The sequence below is a fragment of the Amblyraja radiata genome, chromosome 9, assembly GCF_010909765.2.
Source record: "Amblyraja radiata isolate CabotCenter1 chromosome 9, sAmbRad1.1.pri, whole genome shotgun sequence".
Taxonomy (NCBI): domain Eukaryota; kingdom Metazoa; phylum Chordata; class Chondrichthyes; order Rajiformes; family Rajidae; genus Amblyraja; species Amblyraja radiata.
This window is the reverse complement of record NC_045964.1, coordinates 64,658,992-64,686,847: the sequence shown is the minus strand read 5'-3', so window position 1 is coordinate 64,686,847 and position 27,856 is coordinate 64,658,992. Positions and strand designations below refer to the sequence as shown.

The 27,856-nt window shown below is 45.7% G+C and overlaps 1 protein-coding gene across 1 annotated transcript; it reads left to right on the top strand.

Annotated features, from left to right (window-relative positions):
* The first annotated feature begins 1,505 nt into the window (after positions 1–1,505).
* On the top strand, positions 1,506–27,856 carry prox2 (prospero homeobox 2). The gene is made up of 4 exons (XM_033027658.1): positions 1,506–3,311; positions 16,156–16,257; positions 21,777–21,971; positions 27,435–27,856. The coding sequence occupies exons 1-4, from the start codon at positions 1,557–1,559 to the stop codon at positions 27,618–27,620; spliced, it is 2,238 nt and encodes a 745-aa protein (XP_032883549.1). The 5' UTR covers positions 1,506–1,556; the 3' UTR covers positions 27,621–27,856.

The following is a 27,856-nucleotide window of genomic DNA, read 5'->3' as shown; positions in this document are numbered from 1 at the left end:
AGATTAAAATGGCAATTTGTCCTTCCCTCACCTTGCATATTGTTTCCAAGTCACTTTCTTCTTTAACTGATTTTTAACATCCTATTCTGCAAAGCAGCACTTTAACTTCCAAAGGATAGCAGAACTGGGAATTTATACCATAAGGAAAGGTTGAACAGGGCGGCATGGTGGCGCAGTGGTAGAGTTGCTGCCTTGCAGTGCTTAGTGTCAGAGACCCGGGTTCATCCCGACTACGGGTGCTGTCTGTACGGAGTTTGTATGTTCTCCTGGTACGACCATGTGGGTTTTCTCTGAGATCTTCATTTTCCTCCCACACTCCAAAGAGGTACAGGTTTGTAGGTTAATTGGCCTGGTATAAATGTAAATTATCCCTAGTGTGTGTAAGATAGTGTTGATGTGTGGGGATCGCTGGTGGGCACAGACACGATGGTCCAAAGGGCCTGTTTCCGTGCTGTATCACTAAACTAAATTAATGTAAGATTGATGTAAATGGTTGTCAATGTGGATTCGGTGAGCTGAACAGTCTGTTTCTATGGTGTATCTCTCCATGACTGCTTCCTATTCACTGGGATTTAGAAGGATGAGAGGGGATCTTATAGAAACATTTTAAATTATTACGGGATTGGACAGGCTAGATCCAGGAAAAATGTTCTCGATGTTGTGGGAGTCTAGAACCAGGGGTCACAGTTTAAGAATAAGGCGGGGCAGGCCATTTAAGACTGAGATGAGGAAAAACCTTTTCACCCAGAGGGTTGCGAATCTGTGGAATTTTCTGCCACAGTGGAGACCAATTCACTCAATGTATTCAACGGAGAGTTGGATACAGCTCTGAGGGCTAACGGAATCGAGGGATATTGTGAAAAAGCAGGAACGGGGCACTGATTCTCGATGATCAGCCATGATCATGTTGAATGGCGGTGCTGGGTCGAAGGGCCAAACGGCCTGCTCCTGCACCTATTTTCGATGTTTCTATGTCTCTTCTTTAGAAAATGAAGACTGAACTATGACCTGGGAGAGTTTGAGATTGAATAGGCATGGAGAACCCAAGCGGCAGCAGATGCTGGAATGTGGAGCAAAAATCCAATTGCTGGAGGAGCTCAATGGGTCAGACAGCATTTGTGGAGGGAAATGGAAACATGATGTCATGAGTCGGGATCCTTCAACTTGACTGTCCAGATGTAGAATCTCGACCCAAAACGTCGACTGTGCATTTGCCTCTACAGATGCTGCCTGACCAACAGAGTTCTTCCAGCAGTTTGTTTTTGGGCATGAAGAAAGGTTTTCATTGTCGGGGAGTTCAAAGATTTTGTGTTGCATAAGATGATCACTAATAATTCCAATACAAATTTCAGGAGAAACTTGTTATGGAATACAGGAAGGTTGCGAGCATAAATTACAGCCTGGATTTGTTGGGCTGAATGGTCTTGATGTGTGTTGCAGTTGATGTAAGTGCACAATATAATTCTCTCAGAAAATAACATTTCTTTTAAACCACCCAGGTCCCCTGGTTTTCTTCTTCCTGACTTTGGAAGGGTGTGTCAACAGTTGTCAAGTTCATGGCAATGCCTGAATACCGTAGTTCGTCTCTCCTGTCCTTGAAATCAGAACAAAGAAGCTTCAACTCGCAAGTCGGAACTCCCTTTAATCATTGTGTCTCCAGGCAAGGTGCTGAACCCTCAGCCTATGCAATGAACCTCAGCGTGCCTGAACAAGATGCGGCCAATCCCAACAACTGCTACAGAGAAGGAAATAAAATAAACCAGCTTCAAACACACCTGAAAAAGAATTTCTTTCAAGACCCGGTGCCATCTTATCACAGCAGGGCCATTATTTCACAGTTCCTGGAGAAAGCTTCGAAGAAGAGGAATACAGCAGATCAAGAGGTAACCTTCTCAGCGAGGAATCTCTCCCATTCCAATGCTGACTCCCTTCAGCAGGAGAGAAACACCAACTTCTCTGAAGACGGTGGGCAGGATCTCAGCTCGCCTCTCAGTCAGCATCACCCTGTGAACACGGGTGAAGGGGATCGATTGTTTAGTGAACACCTGCGAGCAAAGAGGGCAAGAGTAGAGAACATCATCCGAGGGATGAACAGTTCTCCAAATGCCAACCTTCCCAACAGTGAGGTGGAGAGGGAGAGTGGTCATGGGCGAGAGAGTTTGATGAGCCTGTACAAAGAGAATAAGCGGAAGCAGAGACTTCCACAGCAGCAGCAACAGCGGGAGGAGAATCCCAGGAAGAGTCCCAGGCTAGCATCATCCCTGAAGCAGCTCAGAAGAGAAGAATGCCATAGACTGAAGCAGCAACTCCAGGAAATGCAGGGAAAGCTCCTTGAACTTCAGGAAAAGTTTTTCCAAGTGTATGATGATGGTGAATCGGAGCATGAGGACCAAGACGATGCTTCTGACTCCACTTTCCATTTGGGTGGCGTTGAGAATGTAGGAAACCCTTCAGAAAGGTATCATGGTGACGTCTCCGATGTGGACCAAGGTCTCTATGGGGACTATGTTCAGACAATTAACCACGAGGAAGAACCGAAAATGGGAAAAGAAGCAAATAAACATCATAATCTGGACCAAAAATTCAAGCATTGTAACCATTTTGGTTTCTCTTTAGTGGAGGGTGGATATCTGGCTGAATCTTTAAAGTATGAACTAACCAATGCAATGGCTCACATTGTTGACTCAGCGGTACAGTTGTTCTCTGTCAAACCTTCCACCGCTTCTTCGCAGGCACTTCAAAGCCTGCCAACCACCAGGCTCAAGAATATCACACAATATCAGAACACAAACCTGAAAACCACGAGTCATGAGTTTCAGTGCCCCCCAGATCCAGTGATGATGCACAAGTATTTTGACAACTGTCTCAACACTTGTCCCTTCAAAGTTTACGATCAGACGGAAGCAATACCATTGGTGGTGAGAAAGTCACCTCAAAGCCAGCCGAGTCTTGTCGGTCCGATTATTAAACAGACCTGTCAAATGCCTCACGACAAGCCACCTTTAACACTAGTTCTGGATTCCCAGATGTCTCTAACTGAATTGCCCAAGCCCATTTTGAGGTACAACATGCAGAATGACATGGGACGTACCCTCGCCATAACTGCGAAGGACACTGTTGCTTTTAAGCCAATGTGTCTTTCATGGGACGCTGTCAAACTAAGGTCAAAAGTTACCTCGCATCATGTAGCGCATAAGTTGTACCCAAGCTTTCAACAAGAACCAGCAGAGAACCTCGATCTTTCTCACATCAAGTCAGAATGTGGGGAGCTGCAATCCATGGTGGAGGTCACGTCTTACTCCTCAGCTAACGTATCCTTTCTAAATGTGTAGGAAGGAACTGCAGATGCTGGTTTACACTGAAGATAGACACAAAATGTTGGAGCAACTCAACGGGTCAGGCAGCATCTCTGGAGAAAAGGAATAGGTGGCGTTTTGGGTCGAAGACATGTCTCAACCCAAAACATCACAGATTCCTTTTCTGCAGAGATGTTACCTGATCCGCTGAATTATTCCAGCTTTTTGTATCCATCCTTTTAAAATCTTACAGAATGCTACAAACACTTTCCATGTGTTCGACACCGTTGGAATTTCACTCTGCATATTCTTGGGTGTAGGTTTATTATTTACGTGTGTAATGAGGTACTGTGAAAAGCTTTTGTTTGCGTGCTATGCAATTTTACTTCGGAGTCACGTGAGTGACTACGTGAAGAACCCCGCCAGGACGCATGCGTGTCATATCGCTACACGCATTGCAACAAGTCACAGCAAGGGGGAACAACGTTCCCCTAGCGGCAAAATTTGAAAACCAGGAACAGCAGGTAAGGAGACTGCGTTCCAGAATTTGAAAGTCGGGAACAGCAGGTAAGAAGACTCTGCGTTCCTTCCACTCACCTTTTAGGTGGAAACATGGACCGGATCCATGAAGGCTGCGGGAAAGCTGGCGGGGGAGAACTGCGGAGTCCGTAATGGGAACAGCTGTGCCCGACTTTCGTTCCCGACTCGCTCCCGCACCGGGCCCGGCCGGGCGGGAGAGGGAAGCAAAAAACGAATGTTTCCCCGCGCTGAGTTTTTTCACAGGAGGGGAAGCTGGACAAAGTGGTGTCCACAAATGCTGCTAGTGAAGCTGGCTGGGGAAGACCGTGGAGTCGCGGGCAGCCGGCAGCAGCAACCAAAGGCACGTTAATCTCCCGTAATGGGAACAGCTGTGCCGACTTTTGGTCCCGCGCCGGCCAGAACACCACGGCCGGGCGGGAGACTATTCAAATGGGGCCGTTGACTTTTGACAAGTCAATAACGGCAGCAGACGGGGTGGAATGACGTTCACCCGTAGCAATGATTTTAACCTGGACCTGCAGGTAAGAGCTGCGGTCTTTTTTGTATTTACCATGCTGATTGCAGGTGCAGAAACCAACGGGCTGCGACAAAGCTGGTGGGCTAGATGGGATCAGCTGTGCCAGATGTCCTCCACACCGGCCATATCCACTCCACGGAAGGACAGTAAGGACAAAGCTGGAGAAGGAGGACCGTGGAGCAGCAGGCAGCCAGCAGCAGCCAGCGGCACTTGGATCACCCGTAGTGGGATCAGCTGTGCCCGATGTCGCCTCCACACCGGCCAGATCCACGCGGCCGGGCGGAAAGGCTAGACACAAAACAAACAAGGTCGTGGACTCGGAGGAGTCCGACTTTGAACAACCGCGGGCGGCCAGCGCCCGCCCGAGAGCGCTGGAGCCGGAAGAAGCGGTGTATGGAGCTTTGCTCCAACATGACAGACTCCGGGAGATGGAGTCGGGTCACTGTGGGCCCTATGATAAACCCACAGCAGTACCTCTTGAAGGGCTGCACAGTGCTTCTACCTCATCAGAGGGGAGCACTGCAGGTCAGTTCTGGGCTGACCTGGAAGAGGGGTCCGCAGAAGAAAAGACAAGTGTGCAGGGGGTGCAGGAACAAGAGAACCTACTGGAACCCACTACGGCTAACGACAGCACCCCCACGCACCCACCAGCAGAACTGGTGAAAGCTCGAAGGACCGGTACCCAAAACATGAGTCTTTTTAGGCCATGGCCCAGACCGGCCTTCTTGGAAGATGCGGGGACCTCCAACGCCAACCAAACCGAAAATCCAGACCCCAGTGCTACAACAGCAGCGAAGAACCTACAAAAAGTAAACCTGCCACTGGTAACTATGGAGGTAGGTGGGTCTGGTTCCCTACAATATACAGTGGGAACGGAGATTGGGTGGAGATTATACTCTTTTCTGAATGCATGGAGCATGATAACAACCGATACTTACATCTTAAGCAGTATCCAGGGATATACAACAGAGTTTATACACAAGTACAGCCCTCCAGTTCAACATATACTGAACTGAATGTTCGTGCCTTCTGATAAAGGAAAATCAAAAGCGCAAGCTGAACTGAAGCAACTTCACATAAAAGGTGTAATTGAGAAAACTCAACACGAACCATTAGAATTCGTGTCCAATATATTTATCAAAAACAAAAAAGATGATGGTCATCGCATCATCATAGATCTGACAAAATAGATACCTTTGTTACTGCTTAACAATTAATTTCCAAAGGTTACTTCAATGGCCAGCATCGATTTAAAAGATGCTTACTACTCAGTGCCTATACGAGGTGACCACAGATGTTACTTAAAATTCAACTGGATGGCACAACTCTGACAGTATAAAGCACTGCCAAATGGGTTATCATCAGGCCAGGCTGTTCACAAAAAATTTGAAACCAGCCCTAGCGTTTATACGGAAACGTACACACATGGTCATGGCATATTTAGATGACATACTCATTATGGGCAAAACTTTGGAATTGGCCAAACAACCTGTAACAGCCACAAAAAAGTTATTTGGAAAACTGGGATTCATTTTTCATCCAGTTAAATCTAAACTAACGCCTTCCACTACTATGGACTACCTGGGGTTTCACCATTGACTCAGTTCACATGTCGGTGACTCTGCCTAAGGGAAAGGCTAGAGATTTAATAGAGGCTTGCAATAACCTCACTGACATCAGCAAACCATCCATCAGATTGGTAGCTAAAGTAATTGGCATAATGATGGCTGCCTTTCCAGCCACTCAATTTGGACCTCTACATTACCAAAACATACAGAGAGCAAAATACGAGCACTCTAAATTATGCAGGTCACTTTGACAGATCTGTGAAACTACCAATCAAGCTAAAATGGAACTTAAAATGGTGGATAGATAACATCTGGCCTTGTTCCAATCCAATCATTGTCAGTAACCCTTCCATGGTACTACAAACTGATGCCAGTGCACTTGGGTGCGGAGCCACCAATACCATACCACCGTGGTAGCATACATTAACCACAGGGTGGAAACAAATTGACATTATGTGACAATCTGGCTATACAAATTGGCAATGGTGTATCCAGAGAGATATTTGGATATCAGCCACTTACCTACCAGGAAGACTAAATTCAGTGGCAGACACCAGGTCACGCAAATTTAATGAAAACACCGAATGGATGTTGAATAAAATAGTACTGCTGATATCACAGCAAAATATGGAACACCAGATATCGATTTATTCGCATCCAGACTTAACCACCAGTTATCAAATTATGTTACATGGGAACCAGACCCTGGGGCAGCGGCGACAGATGCATTTTCGCTGCATTGGGGGGGGGGGGGGATTGTTTATTACGCATTCCCTCCTTTCCTGCCTCATCAGTCGGGTATTAAGGAAATACAACAAGACTCTGCATCTGGTATTGGTAGTACCCGATTGGCCTACACAACCATGGTCCCCAGTGGTATCAAACATGGTATCAAAGACATGAACATCCCGTCTGTTCTGGAATATCTGGCAGGCCTCCACTATGATGAGGGGCTCAGTTACAGTGCCATCAACTGCGCCAGAAGTGCCCTATCGACTTACCTATGGCAGGGGACAGACCATTACACTGTTGGGACTCACCCACTGGTACAAAACCTATGAGGGGAACCAGATACTCCCAAATATGGGAATGTGAGAATAATCCTGAAGATGCTCAGGAATTGGTCTCCAGCAACAGTTCTGTCCCTACACAGACTGACATTAAAACAGTCATGCTAATGGTATTGGTCACGGCACAGAGGATACAGTCACTGCAAAAACTAGACTGGACAACATGACTTCCTCAACAGAAAATATTACGTTTCATATTTATGAGATAGTAAGCAGAACAGAAAAGGGATCAGCAGGCCTCAATATACAATTAGGTAATACCCAACAGATGACCGTCTGTGTATAATAAGACATCTGTCGTTATACATGGAGAAAAATAATATCCTAAGAGGCAATGAAAAGGCACATTTTGGTCAGCCACTAGCAACCACACCAAGAGTGGCGGTCCAGACCATCTCAAGATGGCTGAAACAGGTGCTAACACAGGCTGGGGTGGATACTAATTTTTAAAAATCTCTTTCCACCAGGGCTGCAGCTACATTGGCAGCGATACAGTTGGATGTACCAATGGACCAAATCCTCAAGGCAGCAGGATGGTCTGGAGGGGAAAACATTCCAATTATTTTATAATAAACCAGTAATGAAACCTGGAACATTTGCAGAAACAATTTAAGTTCTGTAAATTAATTTAAACCCATAAAAAGGGGTTATAAATTTGTGTTAAAAATTTTTATGATTTCAATGTCGAATTCATGTCCAAATTATGTTAACACAATTCCTCCCACAGTCAAGGCAGACGTGATGCATGGACTCGTTTCCACGGCATGAAATCACAGCTTTAAAATCTTCACGTAGTCACTCACGTGACTCCGAAGTAAAATAGTAAGATTAAACGAGAACTTACCAGTTTGAAGTTTGATCTGTATTTTATGAGGAGTTACGATGAGGGATTACGTGCCCTCCGCTCCCACCCTGATCATATACTTAACTGGTATCTCTTCTCTAATCTTACTATGTTTAGTCATTACAGTTATCTGTGATTTCACACCGCTGCTTTGAAGAATGACACGCATGCGTCCTGGCGGGGTTCTTCACGTAATCCCTCATCGTAACTCCTCATAAAATACAGATCAAACTTCAAACTGGTAAGTTCTCGTTTAATCTTACTATTAAATCAGATATTACTAGACATGAATACAATCAAGCCAAGTACAAGAAGTAGAGCACCAAGAAAAATAGGTGTAGAATTTAGTTCTCTGCATTGTAGTGTAACAGTTCCAGAGAAAAGGTTGAACATCCGCATTGAGGTAGATTGGAAGATGGGGACTGCACCCTAGCTTATAGAGCAAGGGTTCCCAACCTGGGGTAAATTTACCCACAGGGGGTAAATTTCGCTGACCCAGGGGGTAAATTTGTTGATTCTGGATTTGTACGTATTTATTCTCATTGAACGACTGTGTTTGGTTCTGGTATACCAGTATCTGTTCATCATTAGTTGTTCATAAATAAGTGAAATAACTTTGTTATGTGCTATTAAAGTTGTCAGGGGTAAACGGGATGAAAAGGTTGGGAACCCCAGTCATAGAGGGACCGTTCAGGAGCTTGATAACAGAGGGGAAGCAGCTATTCCTAAGTCTGGTGGTATGCTCTTTCAAGTTTCTGTAAAGAGAATATTGTTAGAATAGCTAGAAATAATAATTTACAAGTTGAAAAGAGATTTAAAAGAGTGGGGTGATTGCATTAGATAATAGTAGATCCTCCTCTGGGACCAGCATGCAAAGAGCCACATCCTCTGGTGCCATCTTGCGCCTCCAACACGACTAAGAAATTCCATTTGCTTGCTAATCTACTTGCTTCCCAACCCCCAAGGCTTGGGCAATGATACCGAACGTTCAGCACTACTGATTGTATAGTTTTGTTGCATCACGAACTACTACACAACAAGCCACCATTAACATGGGTGGCACGTTGGCACAGCGGTAGAGTTGCTGCCTTGCAGTACCAGAGATCCGGGTTCGATCCCGACTACGAGTGTTGTCGGTACCGAGTTTGCACGTTCTCCCCGTAACTGCGTGTGTTTTTTTCCGAGATCTTCGGTTTCCTCCCACACTCCAAAGACGTATAGGTATCTAGGTTAATTGGCTTGGTTTTAAATGTAAATTGTCCCTAGTGTGTGTAGAATAATGCTATCACTGATCAGTGCAGACTCGGTGGGCCAAAGGGCCTGTTTCCTTGCTGAATCTCTCGGCTAAATTTACCAAATGTGTGTATTTATTTTTTTTTTAAGCTGAAATTCACCTTTTTCCTGCAACTGAATCAGTGTATTGGCTAAATAAATGTTACCTTGGGTATTAGATTTAAGTGATATGATCTGGCTGACTCTGTTCTTTCTTGGACCAATGTGCACAGTCCAGGTCGAGCTACATGACTAGTAAAATAAAAAATAATGAGATGAACACGAAGTCCAGCCTGCGGCCCACCGTGTCCATGAGCCGTTGGAAAGCTTGGGCGGAGTTCTTGAGGCCGAAAGGCATGCACAGGAACTCAAAGAGCCCGAACGGGGTGATGAGGGCCGTCTTGGCGATGTCGTCTGGGTGGACCGGAAACTGATGGTAGCCGCGTACCAGGTCGATCTTGGAAAATATCTTGTTACCGTCCAGGTTTGCCATGAAGTCTTGGATGTGAGGGACAGGGTACTGGTTGGCTGTTGTGACCTTGTTGAGATGGCGGTAGTCCTCACAGGATCTGCAGCCCCCAGACACTTTGGGGACCATGCAAAGCCCATTTCCCCCATCTTGCGGAGCTCGACTTTGCCCAGTTGGAGCTTGTCGGGGGGCAGCCTGTGTGCGTGTGCATGGAGTATCGGTCCGGTGGTGGGTTATGGTGCTTCACCCTATGCTTGGGGCTGGCCATTGTGAACTGGGGAGTTATGATGGCAATGAAATCGGCCAAGATCCTGGCGTACTGGTTGTCGGAGAAGGTCACTGACCTGAGGTGGGGTGCAGTCAATTTGGCGTGGCGCAAGGCGATCGACTCGAACGTCTCAGAATTAACGAGACGTTGTCCTTTCACGTCAACCATGGGCGCCCAGAGGAAATCGGCGTCCAGCAGCGGTTGTGAGACATCGGCGATGGTAAAGGTCCACTTGAAGCGACAGGAGTTGAAGTTGGGTGGGATCGTGCAGACACCGTATGTTCTGATGTTGCTGCTGTTGGCCGTGGTCGGGGGAGGCCCCATCTTTCCAGAACGGGGGGGGGCAAAACACTGACCTTCGCTCCTGTGTCAATGACGATTCCAGGTGTAGAGGAGTTAATGTTTTTGGCCGGCCGCAGTTGCCACTACTGATGGCCGGCTGAAGTGTTTCCCGAATGCGTGTTGGGTGGTCGGCATCGGCGGGCCTCGGAGCCCCACCTTTGGTGGTAGCAGCACCACTTCTCCTTGCTGGCGCCGTTCGTGGCCGATGTCACTGCCGCTCCTTCCGTGGAGGCTGGGACCGCCCGAATGACCTGCCGAGGCGCAGCCGCCACCCGATTGATGGTGGCTCCACCCTGTTGTTTGGCCTGCCACAGCACGTCCACACGGGCTGCCAGCCGCCGGGGGTCGGTGAAATCATCATCCGCGAGGAGCAGGCGGATGTCCTCTAGCATCTGCTTGAGGAAGACCTGTCCATAGAGAGGCATAGACATAGAGTAATACAGTGTGGAAACAGGCTCTTCGGCCCAACTTGCACACACCGGCCAACAATGTCCCAGCCACCCTAGTCCGACTTACCTGCGCTTGCCCTGTTCAAAAAGGAGGTCTTGTGTCCATCCATCAGAGCGAACATTTCGTTCATGAGCACGGACAGTTTGAGGTCTCCTAGTCCATCGATGTGCAGGAGTTTTGCCGCACTGTTGCGGCAGCTGAGACCGAATGTGTCCTTGAGGAGCGTCTTGATCCCTTTGTACTTGCTGGTGGCTGGCAAAGGTAATCGATGAGGCGCCCAGCGTTTCTCAGTCCAGCGCACTGACCACGTAGTAGTACTTGGTGACGTTGGCAGTTATCTGGCGGATGTGGAATTGGGCTTCGGCCTGTTCAAACCACACTTGGGGTTGTGATGTCCAGAAATTGGGCAGTTTGAGTGAAACCGCGTCCTGCTGATCTGGGTTGTCTCCTCCAGGTATGATGAAATCCAAAAGAGGCCGTTTTGGATCGTTGCCGTCACCACTGAAGAGGTTCACGGGTTGTATAAAAAATATAATATTTAAACGATACAGCTCAACAATTAGTACAAAAGGACAAGGTGTGTGTGTTAACGTGTTGACTGTGAAGTGAAGACTAGCCCCGTCATCTGTTGCACCCCCTCATGTTCACCTAGGTCAACGTTGATTGGTCAGGCCAGATCACTGGATGGCGGGACTGTCATATGCTGAGAGAATGGAGCAGCTGGGCTTGTACACTCTGGAGTTTAGAAGGATGAGAGGGTATCTTATTGAAACATATAAGATTATTAAGGGTTTGGACAAGCTAGAGGCAGTAAACATGTTCCCGATGTTGGGAGTCCAGAACCAGGGAACACTGTTTAAGAATAAGGGGTAAGCCAATTAGAATGGAGATGAGGAAACTTTTTCTCACAGAGAGTTGTGAGTGTGGAATTATCTGCCTCAGAGGGCGGTGGAGGCAGGTTCTCTGGATACTTTCAAGGGAGAGCTAGATAGGGCTCTTAAAGATTGCAGAGTCAGGGGATATTGGGAGAAGGCAGGAACGGGGTACTGATTGGGGATGATCAGCCATGTTCACATTGAATGGCGGTGCAGGCTCGAAGTGGCGAATGGCCTACTCTTGCACCTATTGTCTATTATCACGCCAGGTCTATGCGAGCTCGATGAACGACGGTTTGAGACCAAAGTCGCTCGGCTGCCACAACCAGATTTTTATGCAGCATCTTGCATTGAAGCTTCCACCACAAAACTGAATCATACCACTGCTTGCATTAATTGAACACATTTTGAAAATGTAAAACATACTGAGAAGCTTAATCAGATAAAGTTAACATTAAATCAAATGAGCAGATATTAGGCTAGAGGGACGGAAGCATTGTGGCTATGTTACGAAATCCAGAGGACACAGCATTTGCATCACATGAATCAGTTTAAAAAAAACAAAACACAACTGATAAATTTAAGAAGCTAACATTTCAGGGAGAGATGAGGGTTATAGTCTTAGACCTATTGTGTGCTGTACATTTCCTTGATTATCGAAGATAGACTGAAAATGCTGGAGTAACTCAGCGAGAGAAGGAATGGGTGACATTTCGGGTCGACCGTCTGTGATTTTTCTTTGATTACCATTGCTTTTTTGCGTATCTTCCATTCATTTCTACCGTCTATATCTCTCGTTCCCCCTTCCCCTGACTCTCAGTCAGAAGAAGGGTCTCAACCCGAAACGTCACCTATTCCTTTTCTCCAGAGATGCTGCCTGAGTTACTCCAGCCTTTTGTGTCTGTCATAGATTGGGATTGGCCTGACTCAAATGGAAGACGTGACCATTTCTGATCTGGTCGGTCAATCCTAATCCAGTGGGGGAATGTAGTTTGTCTCAACGTGAATGACCGTGGGTAGCATTGTTGAACCCCAACAGAAACTTTCCTCCTCTGCCTGTTCATCCTCCAGTCCATGACTCCCTCAGAACCTCAACTCTCCACACACTCCCAGATTGATGTTCCCATGTCTGACCCTTCTCTCAACTCATATGTGGGAACAGTCAGCTTACCTTGTGAGGTCAACTCAACCTGGCAGAAATCACAAAGGAGCCAAAAGAGCCCATCCAGGATGCACCTCCAGGACCTTCTCTTACCCACCAGCTTTTGAAGTCATTGCCAGGAGAGTTTGAGAGGTTAAAAAGAAAACATCTTTTCCCAAAATAAAACGATACCAGTACACTGTAAATGGATTGAATGTAATCATGTATGTCATTCTGCTGACTGGTTGGCACGCAACAAAAAGCTTTTCACTGTACCTCAGTACACGTGACAATAAACTAACCTGAACTGAACTTTCAACACTTCTTACAAACGGGAAGTTGTGCACCTGTTTGCTTCTGTCTAATTAAATGTTTTCTTCACTCTTTGTATCAACAAAAGGCCAATTTTCCTAAAGCAGTTTCCTGTGGGAACACTTTGGAAAGCAAATCTTTCATTTGTTTAAAGATGCAAATTTAATGAGGAGAATTCTATTGCAAATGTTTGGTCATGTAACTGGAGTTGGTAGTCATGTCAAATAAAAACAAAAAACAGGCACTACTTATTTAGTGTCACTGCTACTTATAAGTGTACAGATCAATTGTAAAACTCCTTTGCAAAAGAGGTGGAAGTAATGACCCCCTTAGAGACGGGTCTTCTTTAACAGTAAAGACTTCAGCAAGCAGTAACATTTTAGTCCAGTGCTCGGGTAAAATTCAGTACAAAATCTGGTTACATTGGGTCATAAGACTCGATTCAGTCAAAATGACCCTGAAAATACCTGAACCTGAGAGCATGTTATCCTTATCCAACAGAAAAGGAAGACTCATTTTTGTAGTACTTTTGTCATCCATTTCATAATGCCCTACAGTGACTTACAAACAATGTAGGAAATATGATGAAAAATGTCATGGTGCTGGAGTAACTCAGTGGGTCAGGCAGTGTCTTTGGAGAACATGGAGAGGTGATCTTACTTCTGAATGAAGTCTATCCGTGATTTCCAGAGATGCTGCCTGACCTGCTGAGTTACTCCAGCATTTGGGGGCTTTTCCTTTTGTAAATCAGCGTCTGCAGTTCCTTGTTTCTCGGATATATGACCAGGTTTTTTAACAATATGCTCCTGCAAATAGCAATCTGATAACAAGCAAATCTTTCTCTTTTAGTTTTAACAAATGAAGGATAAATAATCTCCAGGTTACCGAAGATAATCTTTGTCAGTTTTTTAAATAAATAATGTTTCCAACTGTCTGAACGAGCAGGCAGGGCCTCAGTTTAACATCTTGTCTGATAGCTGGCATATCTGACAAGTGAAGTTATTCCCCACTGATGTACTGGAACATCAGATAAGATTTTTTTAAACTCATTTTTAATTTGGTAATGTGGCCAATGGCTGGATTGTGACAAACTGGCTTTCTCATTCCTTTCAGATACCACAACCCTAACAGGCAGCTTGATGGTCATGGAATAGATGGGAACAAATTCAGCTTTTTTGTTTTAGTCTTAGAGGTACAGAGCGAAAACATGGCCCCTCGTCCAACTGAGTCCGAACCGACCAGCGATCCTACACACACAATTTACAATTTTACTGAAAATTAAATCACAAAGCTGTATATCTTGGAGTATGGGAGGAAACTGGAGCATCCAGAGAAAACCCATGCAGGTCATGGGGAGAATAGACAGCACCCTTAGTTGGGATCGAACCCTGGTCTTTGACGCTGTAAGGCAGTGACTCTACAGCTGTGCCGCCTCATGTTTCACATGAAACATTCTCTCAGCAATCTCTAGTCCTCTTACTTGTTTAGAACATAGAACATGGAACAACACATCACAGGAATAGGTCCCTCTTTCCACAATGTCTGTGTCAAGCATGATGTCTAGTTAAACTAATGTCCGCCTGCACGTATTCGATATCTCTCTATTGCCTGCATATCCATGTGCCTATCCATGAGCTTCTTAAACACCACTATCGTACCTGCCTCCACCACCACTCCTGGCTTTGCATTTCAAGCACTTACCACTCTGTGAAATAAAAACTCGCCCTGCACATCTCCTTCAAATGTTATCCCTGTCACCTTAAAGGCTAATTGAAGACTTCACAGCAGATCCAGCTAATTAAATGTAAAGACAGCATAACATTCTATACTGCCAGGCCAACAACATGTTACATGCAAGAAGAATGTCCTTTGGAAATATTTTTCATTTAACTTGACACTCCTGCACCCTGGTATGTACCCACCCAAAGTTTTTTTTTTTTTGAAACTGCAAACAAAAGCAAGGAGACATTCAAGTGGGGGAAAAAAAAGAACAATTTAAAACAGAAATCCATTAAGTGAATTATATTCCCAAACTGATTTGCAAAGTCCTTTATTTTCTTGTTTGCTTAATATGTAAATAGACATCATTTCATTAAAGTGGATTGGGCATCTGTAATTGAATGGAGTGTGTTGCTATATTAAAGAAGGTTCTCGGGTGCTCACAAGGAGATATGAGTGGTTGTGAGCCTTTCATTGCCACTTAGTACTCCAGGCCCACTATTGTTCCAAAGAGTTTCTGATACTAATGCAGGCAATATCCACTACCTCCCAGCTGCCAATATCCTCTTACACACTCAATCGCAGAGAAGCAATGTAAAAATATATGTGGCTACATTTTTCTTCATTTAACAGGTGTGCCTTTTCAAATTATTATTTCAATCGCACTTTGTAGCAGAGGGGCTACAAACCTTAGGTGGGTTAAATTCTGAATTGTGCAGGGTAGATGTGTGGCTTCTTAAAGTGCTCTGGCCCACACGTATACCTCGTAAGGATTACTTAATATGTCTGAGATTAGTTAAAAACTTCCAGTGTGCAACCACGGAAGTGGTCATTAAAATGTGAAGTTGATGGGAGAGAAAGTGTGAGAGTTTGCCCATGGCTCTGCATTCAATACTTAGCAACGAAAAGCAGTCAACAGACACAACAAAGGAATAAAGGGTAGCATTTATGTGGAACCTTTGACATCCCTTTCAAGATAACCCAAAGTGCATTAAAGTCAATTGAGTATTTTTGAAAGTTTGTAACGTAGCAGTCTCTGCATGACACTCATAAAGCCACTCATCATAAAGCCATATGTAAAAAAAAATATAAGTGCATACGATATTTATATTTATCAAGTTGAAGTTAATATTTATCAAGCAAGAACAGCCCATTGAAACTTTCAGACGAATCACAAATCACAGGACAAATCAAGTAAGAAACAAAATTTGACACAGAACCAAGTTTAAATAAACTTTAAATAAAAATTCATATGCTAATGTACCTGACGTTGTTGTTTTCTGGTTTGACTCTATTGCATGAGAATAACATGAAACCGAGTTTCCATATGTGTCCTGATCTTTGAAACAATATCTCTTCAGCCGTTCTACTATTTTTGGTTGGCATGGGCAAGATGGGGCGAAGTGCCTGGTTCTGCGCTGTATGAGGTTGACTACTTTGATTGAATGACCTTAACCAGTCTTCCAATTCAGGAGGGATTAACACCTAATCACCTGAAGAAAGCCAAGCTGATGTTTTTCTATACACGATACCCCAGCTCAACCATACTGAAAACATACTTCTCCGATGTTAAGGTAGGAAGAACAACTTTATCACTGTTTCCGAATAACAACAACTGAGGAGTATGCAGCACATTTCAAAGAGACTTGTGTGTTGGAGACTTATATGATGAGGGACAGAGTCTTAGAGAATGGGTGGCATTGTGGCGCAGTGGTAGAGTTGCTGCCTTACAGAGCCAGAGAGCAGGGTTCTGTCTGTACGGAGTTTGTATGTTCTCTTTCTGACCGCGTGGGTTTGTAGGTTAAATCGCATCTGTAAATTGCCCCTCTAGTTTGCAGGATAACATAGAACTAGTGTGATTATTGGTCGGTGTGGACCTGGTGGGCCGAAGGGCCTGTTTCCATGCTATACCACTGAACTAAATGATCATGTGTTGAGGAGTGTGTGCGGATATGTCACGTGCTGAGCTGTTCGTGGAACACCAGCATGTGGATGTGATAACCTACAAGACACAGGCTGAATGAAGGTGCCTCTTGGGAGGTGAAGAGATTTGGTTCAAACTGCACGGAACTACTGTACATTTCATTCCAGTCCCTGTGAATGACTACAGTCCTCAAAGCCCTTCCAGGAGGTCAAGGAGTGCCTGTGGATGAGAAGATGGAGTTAGTGCTTCAAGGCGATCATATAATGTGGGCACACGAGCCTAAAGCCACAGTTAGAGGAAGGCTTAAGGAGAACCCAAAGGAGAGAGTTTAAATATAGGTCTTTGGCTGTTGAAGGTCGCTGTCTATGGCATCGTGATCGCTCTCAACAAAACCAAGGTCATTATTCCCTTTGATGATGCAGCTGATTACTAGATCCCTCTTCCTTTTGTGCAACTTTTTACCCCTTTTGAAAAGATGGTCCACCTCCAGGTAAAGCAAGAACGGAGATTGAGGATTAGATCTCCACTGGAGCACTTGCACTACAGGCCAAAAACAGCAAGGATGGGCTCAAACTAAATGAGATAAGATTTCACTAACTTCTTGGTGGCAGGAGAGAGATATCCCTAGCAAGAGAGGATACACAAGTGTTTGCAGTGGATCTAAGAGAACAACCCGCAAAATTCCTCGCTAAATATTGAAAATGCATCGATGTTTGATCTTGATCTCTTCCTTCTCGACCTCCTGGCAGTGATCCCAAATTTTCTGCATCATCGACTCGCAAGGTCAATGCCAGGTCATGCATTAAGCTACTTCCTTTCGTCATCCCTGCAATTCAGTGTGTGAGAGAATCTTTGAGTACAATGGGAAACTAATCCTGGGTGTCCGACTCAATTCCGTCATGGCTGTTTTACCTCACTGTTTCTTTATATCAAGGAGAAGACTTCCACGGCTGTATTTTCGAAATATGAACAAGAATTTTTGCAGTCTCAAGCATTGCCCTTCATGCTCAATAATTTGTAACTGGGTAATGCTCGAATAGTTGTACAGTGCCAATCTTAGACACAAGGAACTGCAGATGAAGAGTACAACAATGTAGGAAATACGATGGGAAAAACCCCCCAAAAAGTGCTTCAGTAACGCACTGCGTTACTGTAGAACATGGATAGGTAAGATTTTGGGATATCTCCGATGTTCCAGATTAACCAATCCAAATCTGGTCAAACCCCTTAATCCAGGCATCATTCCAATAAATCTCTTCTGCACCTTCTCCTAAGGTTTGGCATCCTTTACTCTCCTGGGGCGACCAGAACTGCAACACTCCAAATGTGGCCTAACCAAAGTCCTATAATATTGCATCATGGCTTTCTGGCTCTTATGCTCAAGATCTGTGATGAAAGATTTACTGCCTTATGGTCTTATTAAGCCAGTTCCTCTCATTCTATCCCAGCTCTGCGTCCTCTCCTACTGAAAATTAAATTGCATCTCTCTCTTTTCCAGTTGTGAGAAAGGATTGGAATCCTAAAACTGTGGAAAGTTTCACTTTCGCACAGATGCTGCATGACCTGTTGAGATTTTCCAGCAATTTTTGTTTTGCCTCAAAACCTATTTCTTGAGTTAAAGCAGTTGGGGTGTCCTGAGGTGTCCAAAGCTATTTTTTTTTTTTAATGTCTTATTTGCATCCCAACCAAAACCCACATTAGAATAAAAGTCTTTCATTTCTAAAGCATTTCAGAACCTTTCAAATTCTCAAAGAATTTTACAGATACTGATGTACTTTAGAAACTTTGTACTCTAAGGCGGAACAGTGGCGCAGCAGTAGAAGTTGCTTTTTGTTGTGTGCTATCCAGTCAGTGAAAAGACTATGTGATTACAATCGAGTCGTTCTTAGTGTACAGATCCAGGATAAAGGGATTAACATTTAGTGCAAAATAAAATCCAGTAAAGTCTGATTAAAGATAGCCCAAGGGTCTCCAACGAGGTGGATGGTAGCTCAGGACCGCTCTCTAGTTGGTGATAGGATGATTCAGTTGCATGATTACAGCTGGGAAGAAACTGTCCGTGAATCAGGAGGTGTGTGTGCGTTCACACTTCTGTACCTCTTGCCTGATGGGAGAGGGGAGAAGAGGGAGTGTCTGGGGTGAGACTCGTCCTTGATTAAAATAAAAAAAAGTAGTGTTGTGCTATTTCATTCTTAAGTGCTCGGACATTCACAGGCCACTGACTATTTATTTCACGAGCCTTCCCATTTTGTGGCTGTGAAAACCTCAGACCACAGCATTCATTTCTGTGCTCAGTAGCCTCCATTTGCTGTTGTCCAGTGCTGGTAAGTGGCTGCAATACCCACATTTAATGAGAAGCAGTATAGCGCAGAGGGCCACTTTATACATGACGGTGTGAGTGTATATTTTTTAAATCTCGCAGAAAGAGCGTAAAGTTATTTTTACAGCAGTAAAATTGATGCAGAGTTATAGTGAAATACCTTATGGTAAATTTAGTTAAGGATGTAGTTAAACCACGCAGCTAACTTTGCGTATGAGATTGCCACTTAAATCTAGACAAAGAAGCTAAAATCATGCTAAATTCAAGTTTCACATCGGTTTGAAAGGGTAGGGCAGATCTTTTGTTGAGCCGAGCTTGTTAATCGCTTGCCCTTGGACTGTGCTGCTTCCTCTGATGCAGTCTCCAGCCTTCCTCTACTGAGGAGACTCTCAAGTGATGGATATTTATTTATTCTCACATATGCAATTAAACATTACATGGCAAAATTAATTTTGCATGTAATGCCGGCACCCCCATTTCATCAAGTTCACAGCCCAGGCTGAGCCAAGCATAGCCGTGGTGTCCTCCGCCACTGTAGGCCGCGTCCGGTCCACGTGCTCGGCCTCTTGGAGCAGCGTGCGGTCCAGCCGAGCCCCAGGCTGCTGCAGAGCCTCCAGTGGCCCACTCCTCTGTCGAGGCCGTGCACTCCCTCCCGCAGTCGGCCTGCTCACCGGCACTCGCCCTTACATTCATTCCATCCTACACCCTAGTGACAATTTATTGAAGCCAATTAACCTACAATGTGGAATGTTGAAAGAAACTCTTAATGAGACTGAAGGAGGATAAATCCCCTGGGCCTGATGGATTACATCCAAGGGTCTTGAGGGAGATAGCGGTGGGGATTGTGGATGCATTGGTGATAATTTTCCAAAACTCCCTGGAGGCAGGAACGGTCCCAGTGGATTGGAAAATGGCCAATGTAACACCTATATTTAAAAAAGGAAGTAGACAGAAGGCGGGTAACTATAGACCGGTTAGTCTAACATCGGTGGTGGGTAAAATGTTAGAGACAATTATTAAAGAAACACTAACGGGGCACTTGGATAAACATGACTTCATCGGACAGAACCAGCATGGTTTTGTGAAGGGGAAATCCTGTTTAACGAATCTGCTCGAATTCTTTGAGGAAGTAACAACCCGGGTGGATAAAGGGGAACCGGTGGATGTGGTATACTTGGACTTCCAAAAGGCTTTTGACAAGGTGCCACATAAGAGACTATTGCTAAAAATAAAAAATTATGGGATTGGGGGTAATATATTAGCATGGGTAGAGGATTGGCTAACAAATAGGAAGCAGAGAGTGGGGATAAATGGTTCGTACTCGGGATGGCAACCGGTAACTAGCGGGGTTCCGCAAGGGTCGGTGCTGGGACCCCAGTTGTTCACAATTTATATAAATGATTTGGAGGAGGGAACCAAGTGTAATATATCAAAATTTGCGGACGATACAAAAATGGGAGGAAAAGTAGGGGATGAGGAGGATAGGAAGAGTCTGCAAAAGGATATAGATAAGCTAGGTGAGTGGGCAACAACTTGGCAGATGAAATTTAATACTAATAAATGTGAAGTCATTCACTTTGGGAAAAAAAATGATAGGGCAAGTTATTTTCTAAATGAGGAGGAGCTGCGTTGTAATGCAACGCAAAGGGATCTAGGGGTATTGGTACATGAATCACTAAAAGTCAGTATGCAGGTGCAGCAAGCAATCAGGAAGGCCAATGGAGTTTTGGCCTTTATTGCTAGGGGGATTGAGTATAAAAACACGGAGGTCTTGCTGCAGCTGTACACAGTATTAGTGAGACCACATTTGGAATACTGTGTACAGTTCTGGGGTCCATACTTAAGGAAGGATGTACTAGCCCTGGAGGCAGTGCAGCGAAGGTTTACAAGATTAATTCCTGCAATGAGGGGATTGACATATGAGGAAAGGTTAAGTAAGCTGGAACTCTACTCTTTGGAGTTTAGGAGAATGAGAGGCGATCTCATTGAAACATATAAGATCGTGAGGGGCCTTGATCGGGTGGATGCACCGAGGATGTTCCCAATGATCGGGGAAACTAGAACTAGGGGACATAGTTGCAGAATAAGGGGGGGCTCTTTTAAAACTGAGATGAGGAAGAACTTCTTCACCAAGAGGGTGGTTAATTTATGGAATTCACTGCCCCAGGGAGCAGTGGAAGCAGAAACGTTAAATATATTTAAGTCTAAAATAGATGGTTTTTTAGCTGCCGAGGGGATAAGGGGCTACGGGGAGAGGGCAGGGATATGGACCTAGGTATGGTTAGTATAGTAAGACCTGAGTGATCTCCTGGACTAGTGTCGATCGCCTGGATTGGGGTCGGAGAGGAATTTCCCGGATTTTTTTTCCCGAATTGGACCTGGGTTTTTATCCGTTTTTTTGCCTCCCCCAGGAGATCACGCGGTTCTTGGGGTGGAGAGGGGTGATAGCGGTATAAAAGGGAGGGTAGTGTCTTGTGTTCTGTGTCTTGTGTCTACTGTTTGTGGGTAAGTGTGTCTGTTTAGTGTTCAGCCATGAGCGAATGGCGGTGCGGGCTCGACGGACCTGGTGGTCTACTCTCGCACCTACTTTCTATGTTTCTATGTTTCTATGTTTCACCCGGGGAAAAACCCCACACAATCACAGGGAGAACATACAGACTCTGTTCAGAGAGCACCCACGTCAGAATCGAACCAGGGTTTCTGGTGCTGTAAGGCAAACAACTCGACCGCTGTAACACTATGCCGCCCCAAACTTCAGTAATACGCATTTAATTAAAAAAGGATGCATCCTGCTACAGAGCAGAGCCAAGTCTGACATCCAATGGATTTTATCTTTGCTTCATCCCCAGTTTAACAGATGCATCACCTCTCAGCTTATCAAATGGTTCAGCAACTTCCGTGAGTTTTACTATATCCAGATGGAGAAGTTTGCTCGACAGGCTGTGAATGATGGTGTGACCAATGCCAAAGACCTCAAGGTGACCAGGGACTCTGATCTCTACCGAGCTCTCAATGGGCACTACAACAAGGCCAATGACTTCCAGGTCAGTCTTTCACATCTGCGTTCAACATGCAGTGCTTATTTTTACTTTGTATAAAAACTGTAGGCCACCATCCCATCACCCCACTCCGTTGCCCCAAGTCTCTTCATCAAACTGTCCAATGAACCCCCAATGAAACACAGCAATCAATGGACGAAGGATGGTTAGGAGGATAAGAACAATATCTCACATGACATTGAAGTTGTAGCACAGAAATCGGTCACTGATGCATGCAGTGTTGACCTTCACATGACCTTGCCGCCCAAACCACCAATCTTCATCTCACCCTATCAACGTAATCATCCTGTCCTCCCGCATATTGCTGGTCAAACATCTTTAAATGCATGTTTGTTATTTGCCTCATGCTTGATAATAGGAGCAGGAGTAAACCACCAGCCCGTCAAGCCGAGAAATACCCCACCATTCAATCCAGGTTGATCTTCTCCAAGCCTCAACTCCTGTTCTGTGCCAGATCCCCAAAGCCCTCCATCTCCCGATCTTTCAGAAGTGTATCTGCATCCACTTCAAATACTTCCAATGATCCATCCTCCTCAACTCTCTGGGATAGAATATTCCACAGGTTCACAACACTCTGTGAGAATAAATTCCTGCATACATTGGTTTGAAATGGTTACACCCTCATCTTTAAACTATGTCTCCTCATTCTCCCACTAGTGAATGTATCACAACATCTACACTGTCACGCTCTCCTGGAATCGTGTTTGCTTCAGTATGATCACCCTTCATTCTTCTAAACTCCAAAGAAAACAGTTCTAACCATTATACATCCTTTCTTGATATGAACATCCTCTTATTCCGGGAGTTATTCCTGGTGACTCACTTTTGGACTGCTTGTACTTTTATTACATCATTTTGGGCGGATTTTGTTAGAAAATGGTAGTTTGAATTTAGTTTAGTTTAGAGATGCAGTGCAGAAACAGTCCCTTCGGCCCACCTAGTCTGCACCGACCGGCGATCCCCGCAACTTAACACTATCCTACGCACACTAGTGACAATTTACACAACCAATTAAACTGCAAACCTGTACGTCTTTGGAGTGTGGGAGGAAAGCGAAGATCTCTGAGAAAACCCACGCAGGTCACGGGGAGAACGTACAAACTCCGGACAGACAGCACCCGTAGTCGGGATCGAACCCGGGTCTCCGGCGTTGCAAACGCAGTAAGGCAGCAACTCTATTACTAGGCAGCAACTGGCTGCCCAAAAATCTGAAACCTGGAGAATGCCACCAAGAGCACGTTCCCTTTGCCTCCCTCAGTGAAGAAGCTTAATGTGGATATTTATGTTTTGCTGGCTAAAGGTATCAGAATTAGTCCAACCCTCACCCACTTAACACCAACTATCCCATACGCTGTAAGTAGATTGATACACTGTAAATGGATTGATTGTAATCCTGTTTTGTCTTTCTGCTGACTGGTTAGCACGCAACAAAAAGCTTTTCACTGTACCTCGGTACACGTGACAATAAACTAAACTGAACCCTGATCCATCCCTGTCCCCACTTTCTAGTCCCTCCTCAAACCCACTATCCTGTCCCCCCCCCCCCCCCCCCCCCCCCCCCCGCCCTCCGCCACACTTCTGTTCCTCCCCACTCCCATTCTCTGGCCCCTCCACCCCCACGTTCGTTGCCCCCGCCCACACTCTTGTCCCCTCCACCACCAGTCCCGTCACCCCTACCTCACTTTCCTTTTCCTCTATCTCCATTCCTCCCCCATCGCCACCCTCCTGATCCTCCCGACCCCCATTCTCTGGCCCTACCACCCGTAGTCTCTTGTCGTCCCACCCCACTCCCCTGTCCACCCATCCCCATTTTCCATTCTATCCCCATTCTCCTCCTGTCCCGTGCACTACCAGTCTCCCATCCCTCCTGTCTCCCCAACCCACACACATTCTCATATCCCCTCCATCCCCCATATCACCACTCTCATGTCGCTCCCCAACCCACACGTTCCTCCCCCCCCCCCCCCCACACCACACTCCTGTCTCTCCCTATTCCCACTATCTTGTCCCATCCCCGCTCCCCTATCCCTGTAACCCCCCCCCCATCCACACTCACATCTTCCACACCCCCACTCTTCCTATCCCCACTCCTTTCCCTATTTCCACTCTCCTGTCCCATTCCCGCTCTCCTGTCTCTTTCTATCCCCACTCTCCTGTCCCAACCCCCTTCTCCTGTGTCTCCCATTCCCACTCTCCTGCTCTCTCCCCCCCCCACACCCTCCTCCTGTCTTCCCTGCTGTCTGGGACAGGGCTGCATCAGATAGCCAGCTCACTGATGTCAGGTCCGTTCCTGATAATTAGCCGCGATGCAGTCAACGGGCAAAGTGTGGGAATCGGAAGCAACACAATCACACTAAAACAACCCGGGATTAACCGATCCGCATGCCTGAGTGGGTCTGAAATAAGGATTGGCACCAGATGCTGAGAAACGACTCTGTGCATTCTTACAGTGGGAAGATTGCAGGCACAGATTAGGACTGTTTGCTTTAGCTCGATCTAAGACATTCCATTCCCAGGCACTGCTTTGTAAGAGCAAAGGGTGGACCGACGGCCTTTGCAGCAAACTGTCTGCACGTGTTAAAACAAATCCAGCATGATGCATGTTGGAGCAGTGGCGAGGGTGGTGTACAGAGTGAAGATTCAACACATTGATCTCCAAAATGTGTATTAGCCACACAAAAAAAATATTTACAAGAAGAGAAAATGGAAAGAGTCCCATCCTAGAGACTTGAGCTTTGGCAGCAGGGCGAAGGCTGTGGAGGCCAATGACAACCTCATCAGAAGGTCGACAACCTCATCAGGAAGGCTGGCTCCATCCTGGGGGCGGAGATGGATTGATGGCAGGTGGTCTTGGAGGGGAGGATGCTCCTCAAACTGCGGAGCATCCCGGACAATACAGCTCACCCCTCCCATGACACACTGGTCAACCTAAGGAGCACCTTCAGCAACAGACTAGTTTCACCAAGATGCAGGACAGAACGCCAGAGGAGATCCTTCTTCCCTGTGGCTATTAAACTGTACAACTCCTCCCCCTTCTTTCGTGGGGTAGACAGACTGACTCCCTTTCAGTTCCCCCCCCCCCCCCCCCCCCCCCTCCTCACCACAATCTTTGCACATCCCCAATCCTTTCCACTCGTCACTTTAATTTCATGTTTCATGTATTTTGTGTTTTTCTGACCATTGGCAGATTAATTTCTCTCCTGGGATAAATAAAGTTTGATCGTATCATCTATCGCATCGTATACTTCAGTACAGGCCTGAGGGGGGTAGGGAGTGCCATCTTTCGAATGAGATATTAATCTGGGGACCAGTCTAACCTGTCTACCCTGTAAGGTAGAAACAAGGAATTGCAGATGCTGATTTACAGAAAAGGACACAAAGTGCTGGAGTAACTCAGCGAGTCAGGCAGCATCTCCAGAGAAAAGGGATAGGTGATATTTTGGATCAGGACCCTTCTACAGCCTGACCTGAAACGCCAGTCTGAAGAAGCGTTCCAACCGGTCTGAGCATGGGTGTGAAGACACAAGAAATTGAAGATAGAAACATAGAAAATAGGTGCAGGAGTAGGCCATTCGGCCCTTCGAGCCTGCACCGCCATTCAATATGATCATGGCTGATCATCCAACTCAGTATCCCGTACCTGCCTTCTCTCCATACCCCCTGATACCTTTAGCCACAAGGGCCACATCTAACTCCTTCTTAAATATAGCCAATGAACTGGCCTCAACTACCTTCTGTGGCAGAGAATTCCACAGATTCACCACTCTCTGTGTCAAAATTTTTTTTCTCATCTCGGGCCTAAAAGATTTCCCCCTTATCCTCAAACTGTGACCCCTTGTTCTGGACTTCCCCAACATCGGGAACAATCTTCCTGCATCTAGCCTGTCCAACCCCTGAAGAATTTTGTAAGTTTCTATAAGATCCCCCCTTAATCTTCTAAATTCTAGCGAGTACAAGCCGAGTCTATCCAGTCTTTCTTCATATGAAAGTCCTGACATCTCAGGAATCAGTCTGGTGAACCTTCTCTGTACTCCCTCTACGGCAAGAATGTCTTTCCTCAGATTAGGAGACCAAAACTGTACGCAATACTCCAGGTGTGGTCTCACCAAGACCCTGTACATCTGCAGTAGAACCTCCCTGCTCCTATACTCAAATCCTTTTGCTATGAATGCTAACATACCATTCGCTTTCTTCACTGCCTGCTGCACCTGCATGCCTACTTTCAATGACTGATGTACCATGACACCCAGGTCTCGTTGCAACTCCCCTTTTCCTAATCGGCCACCATTCAGATAATAGTCTACTTTCCTGTTTTTGCCACCAAAGTGGATAACCTCACATTTATCCACATTATACTGCATCTGCCATGCATTTGCCCACTTACCCAGCCTATCCAAGTCACCTTGCAGCCTCCTAGCATCCTCCTCACAGCTAACACTGCCCCCCAGCTTCGTGTCATCCGCAAACTTGGAGATGTTGCATTCAATTCCCTCGTCCAAATCATTATATATTGTAAATAGCTGGGGTCCCAGCATTGAGCCTTGCGGTACCCCACTAGTCACTGCCTGCCATTGTGAAAAGGACCCGTTTACTCCTACTCTTTGCTTCCTGTTTGCCAGCCAGTTCTCTATCCACATCAATACTGAACCCCCAATACCGTGGATGCTGGAATCTTGAGCAAAACACAAAGTGCTGGAGAACTCAGAAGGTCATTCAGCATGTACTAATAAGGAACATCCAGATGCTAGTTTATACCAAAGAAAGGCACAAAATGCTGGAGGAACTCAGCGGGTCAGGCAGTAACACTGCAGAACATGGGTAGGTGATGTTTCGGGTCGGGATCCTCTTTAGGCCGATAGAACGGGTAAGAAAACAGGAAGAGAGGAGGGTCAGGACAAAGCATAGCCAGTAATACGTAAACACAGGAGAGGGGGCCAGTCAGCATATGTGAAGGGAATGGATAGAGGACATTTCAGGTCGGGAATTTCTAAAGTCACAATGTTGTTGTGCAGTAGTTCAGTTGCAGAAAGTGGAAAGTAAGTTACATGTCACTGCAAAAACATGTATCTGAGTGTAGACTGTGAATCAAACTTGGGACCACACAGTCCACAGTACTGTGTACTGACCAGGTAAGCTCACTGGTAGACACAAAATGATGGAGTAACTCAGCGGGACAACCAGCATCTCTGGTGAGAAGGTCTTCTTTCCTTCTCTCCAGAGATGCTGCTTGTCCTGCTGAGTTACTCCTCCAGCATTTTGTGTCTACCCGATTCAAACCAGCATCTGCAGTTCTTTCCTATACAGGTAAGCTCACTGAGTGGTCCCAATTCCGGGAAGAATCCAACAAGAGGGATGAAGTTACTTCTCACAGCCATGAGAGAGGCCGCTGTCTTGCAGGGTTTGTTGCACCTAATCGATTGCCTTTGCAACTCTGTTTTCTTTCCACAGATCCCGAAGGAGTTTCTGGAAGTTGCGGAAGTGACACTTCGAGAATTTTTCAACGCTGTCATATCCGGGAAAGACTTGGACCCTTCGTGGAAAAAAAGCATTTACAAGGTGATCAGCAAACTGGACAATGGGGTCCCTGAGATGTTCAGTTCTCAGGGGTGCCTGCAAGACATCCTGTATGACTAGAACTGTGGATTGCTCCAGCCTCAAGCTCTGTTTTGTAGCAGTGGCCAAATGTTTGCTTTGCCATAGATCCTGACAGACAATTGGATCTTTCAACACTGTTTGTGTTAGGTAAGGGCAACAAGGAGAACTGATGTCAGAGAGGCATAGATAGTTTAGACAGTCACAACTTTTCTTTCCTAGGATAGAGGAATGACATAGCTTTGTGAGAAGGGGAAAGTTTAAAGGAGATGGGTGGA

Bases quoted from the DNA above. Each gene is read 5' to 3' on its own strand.
- prox2 (XM_033027658.1), top strand. From the start codon at position 1,557: ATGGCAATGCCTGAATACCGTAGTTCGTCTCTCCTGTCCTTGAAATCA. The intron at 16,258-21,776 runs GTAGGAAGAACA...CTTCATCCCCAG, and splicing joins CATACTTCTCCGATGTTAAG to TTTAACAGATGCATCACCTC. The intron at 21,972-27,434 runs GTCAGTCTTTCA...TTCTTTCCACAG, and splicing joins ACAAGGCCAATGACTTCCAG to ATCCCGAAGGAGTTTCTGGA.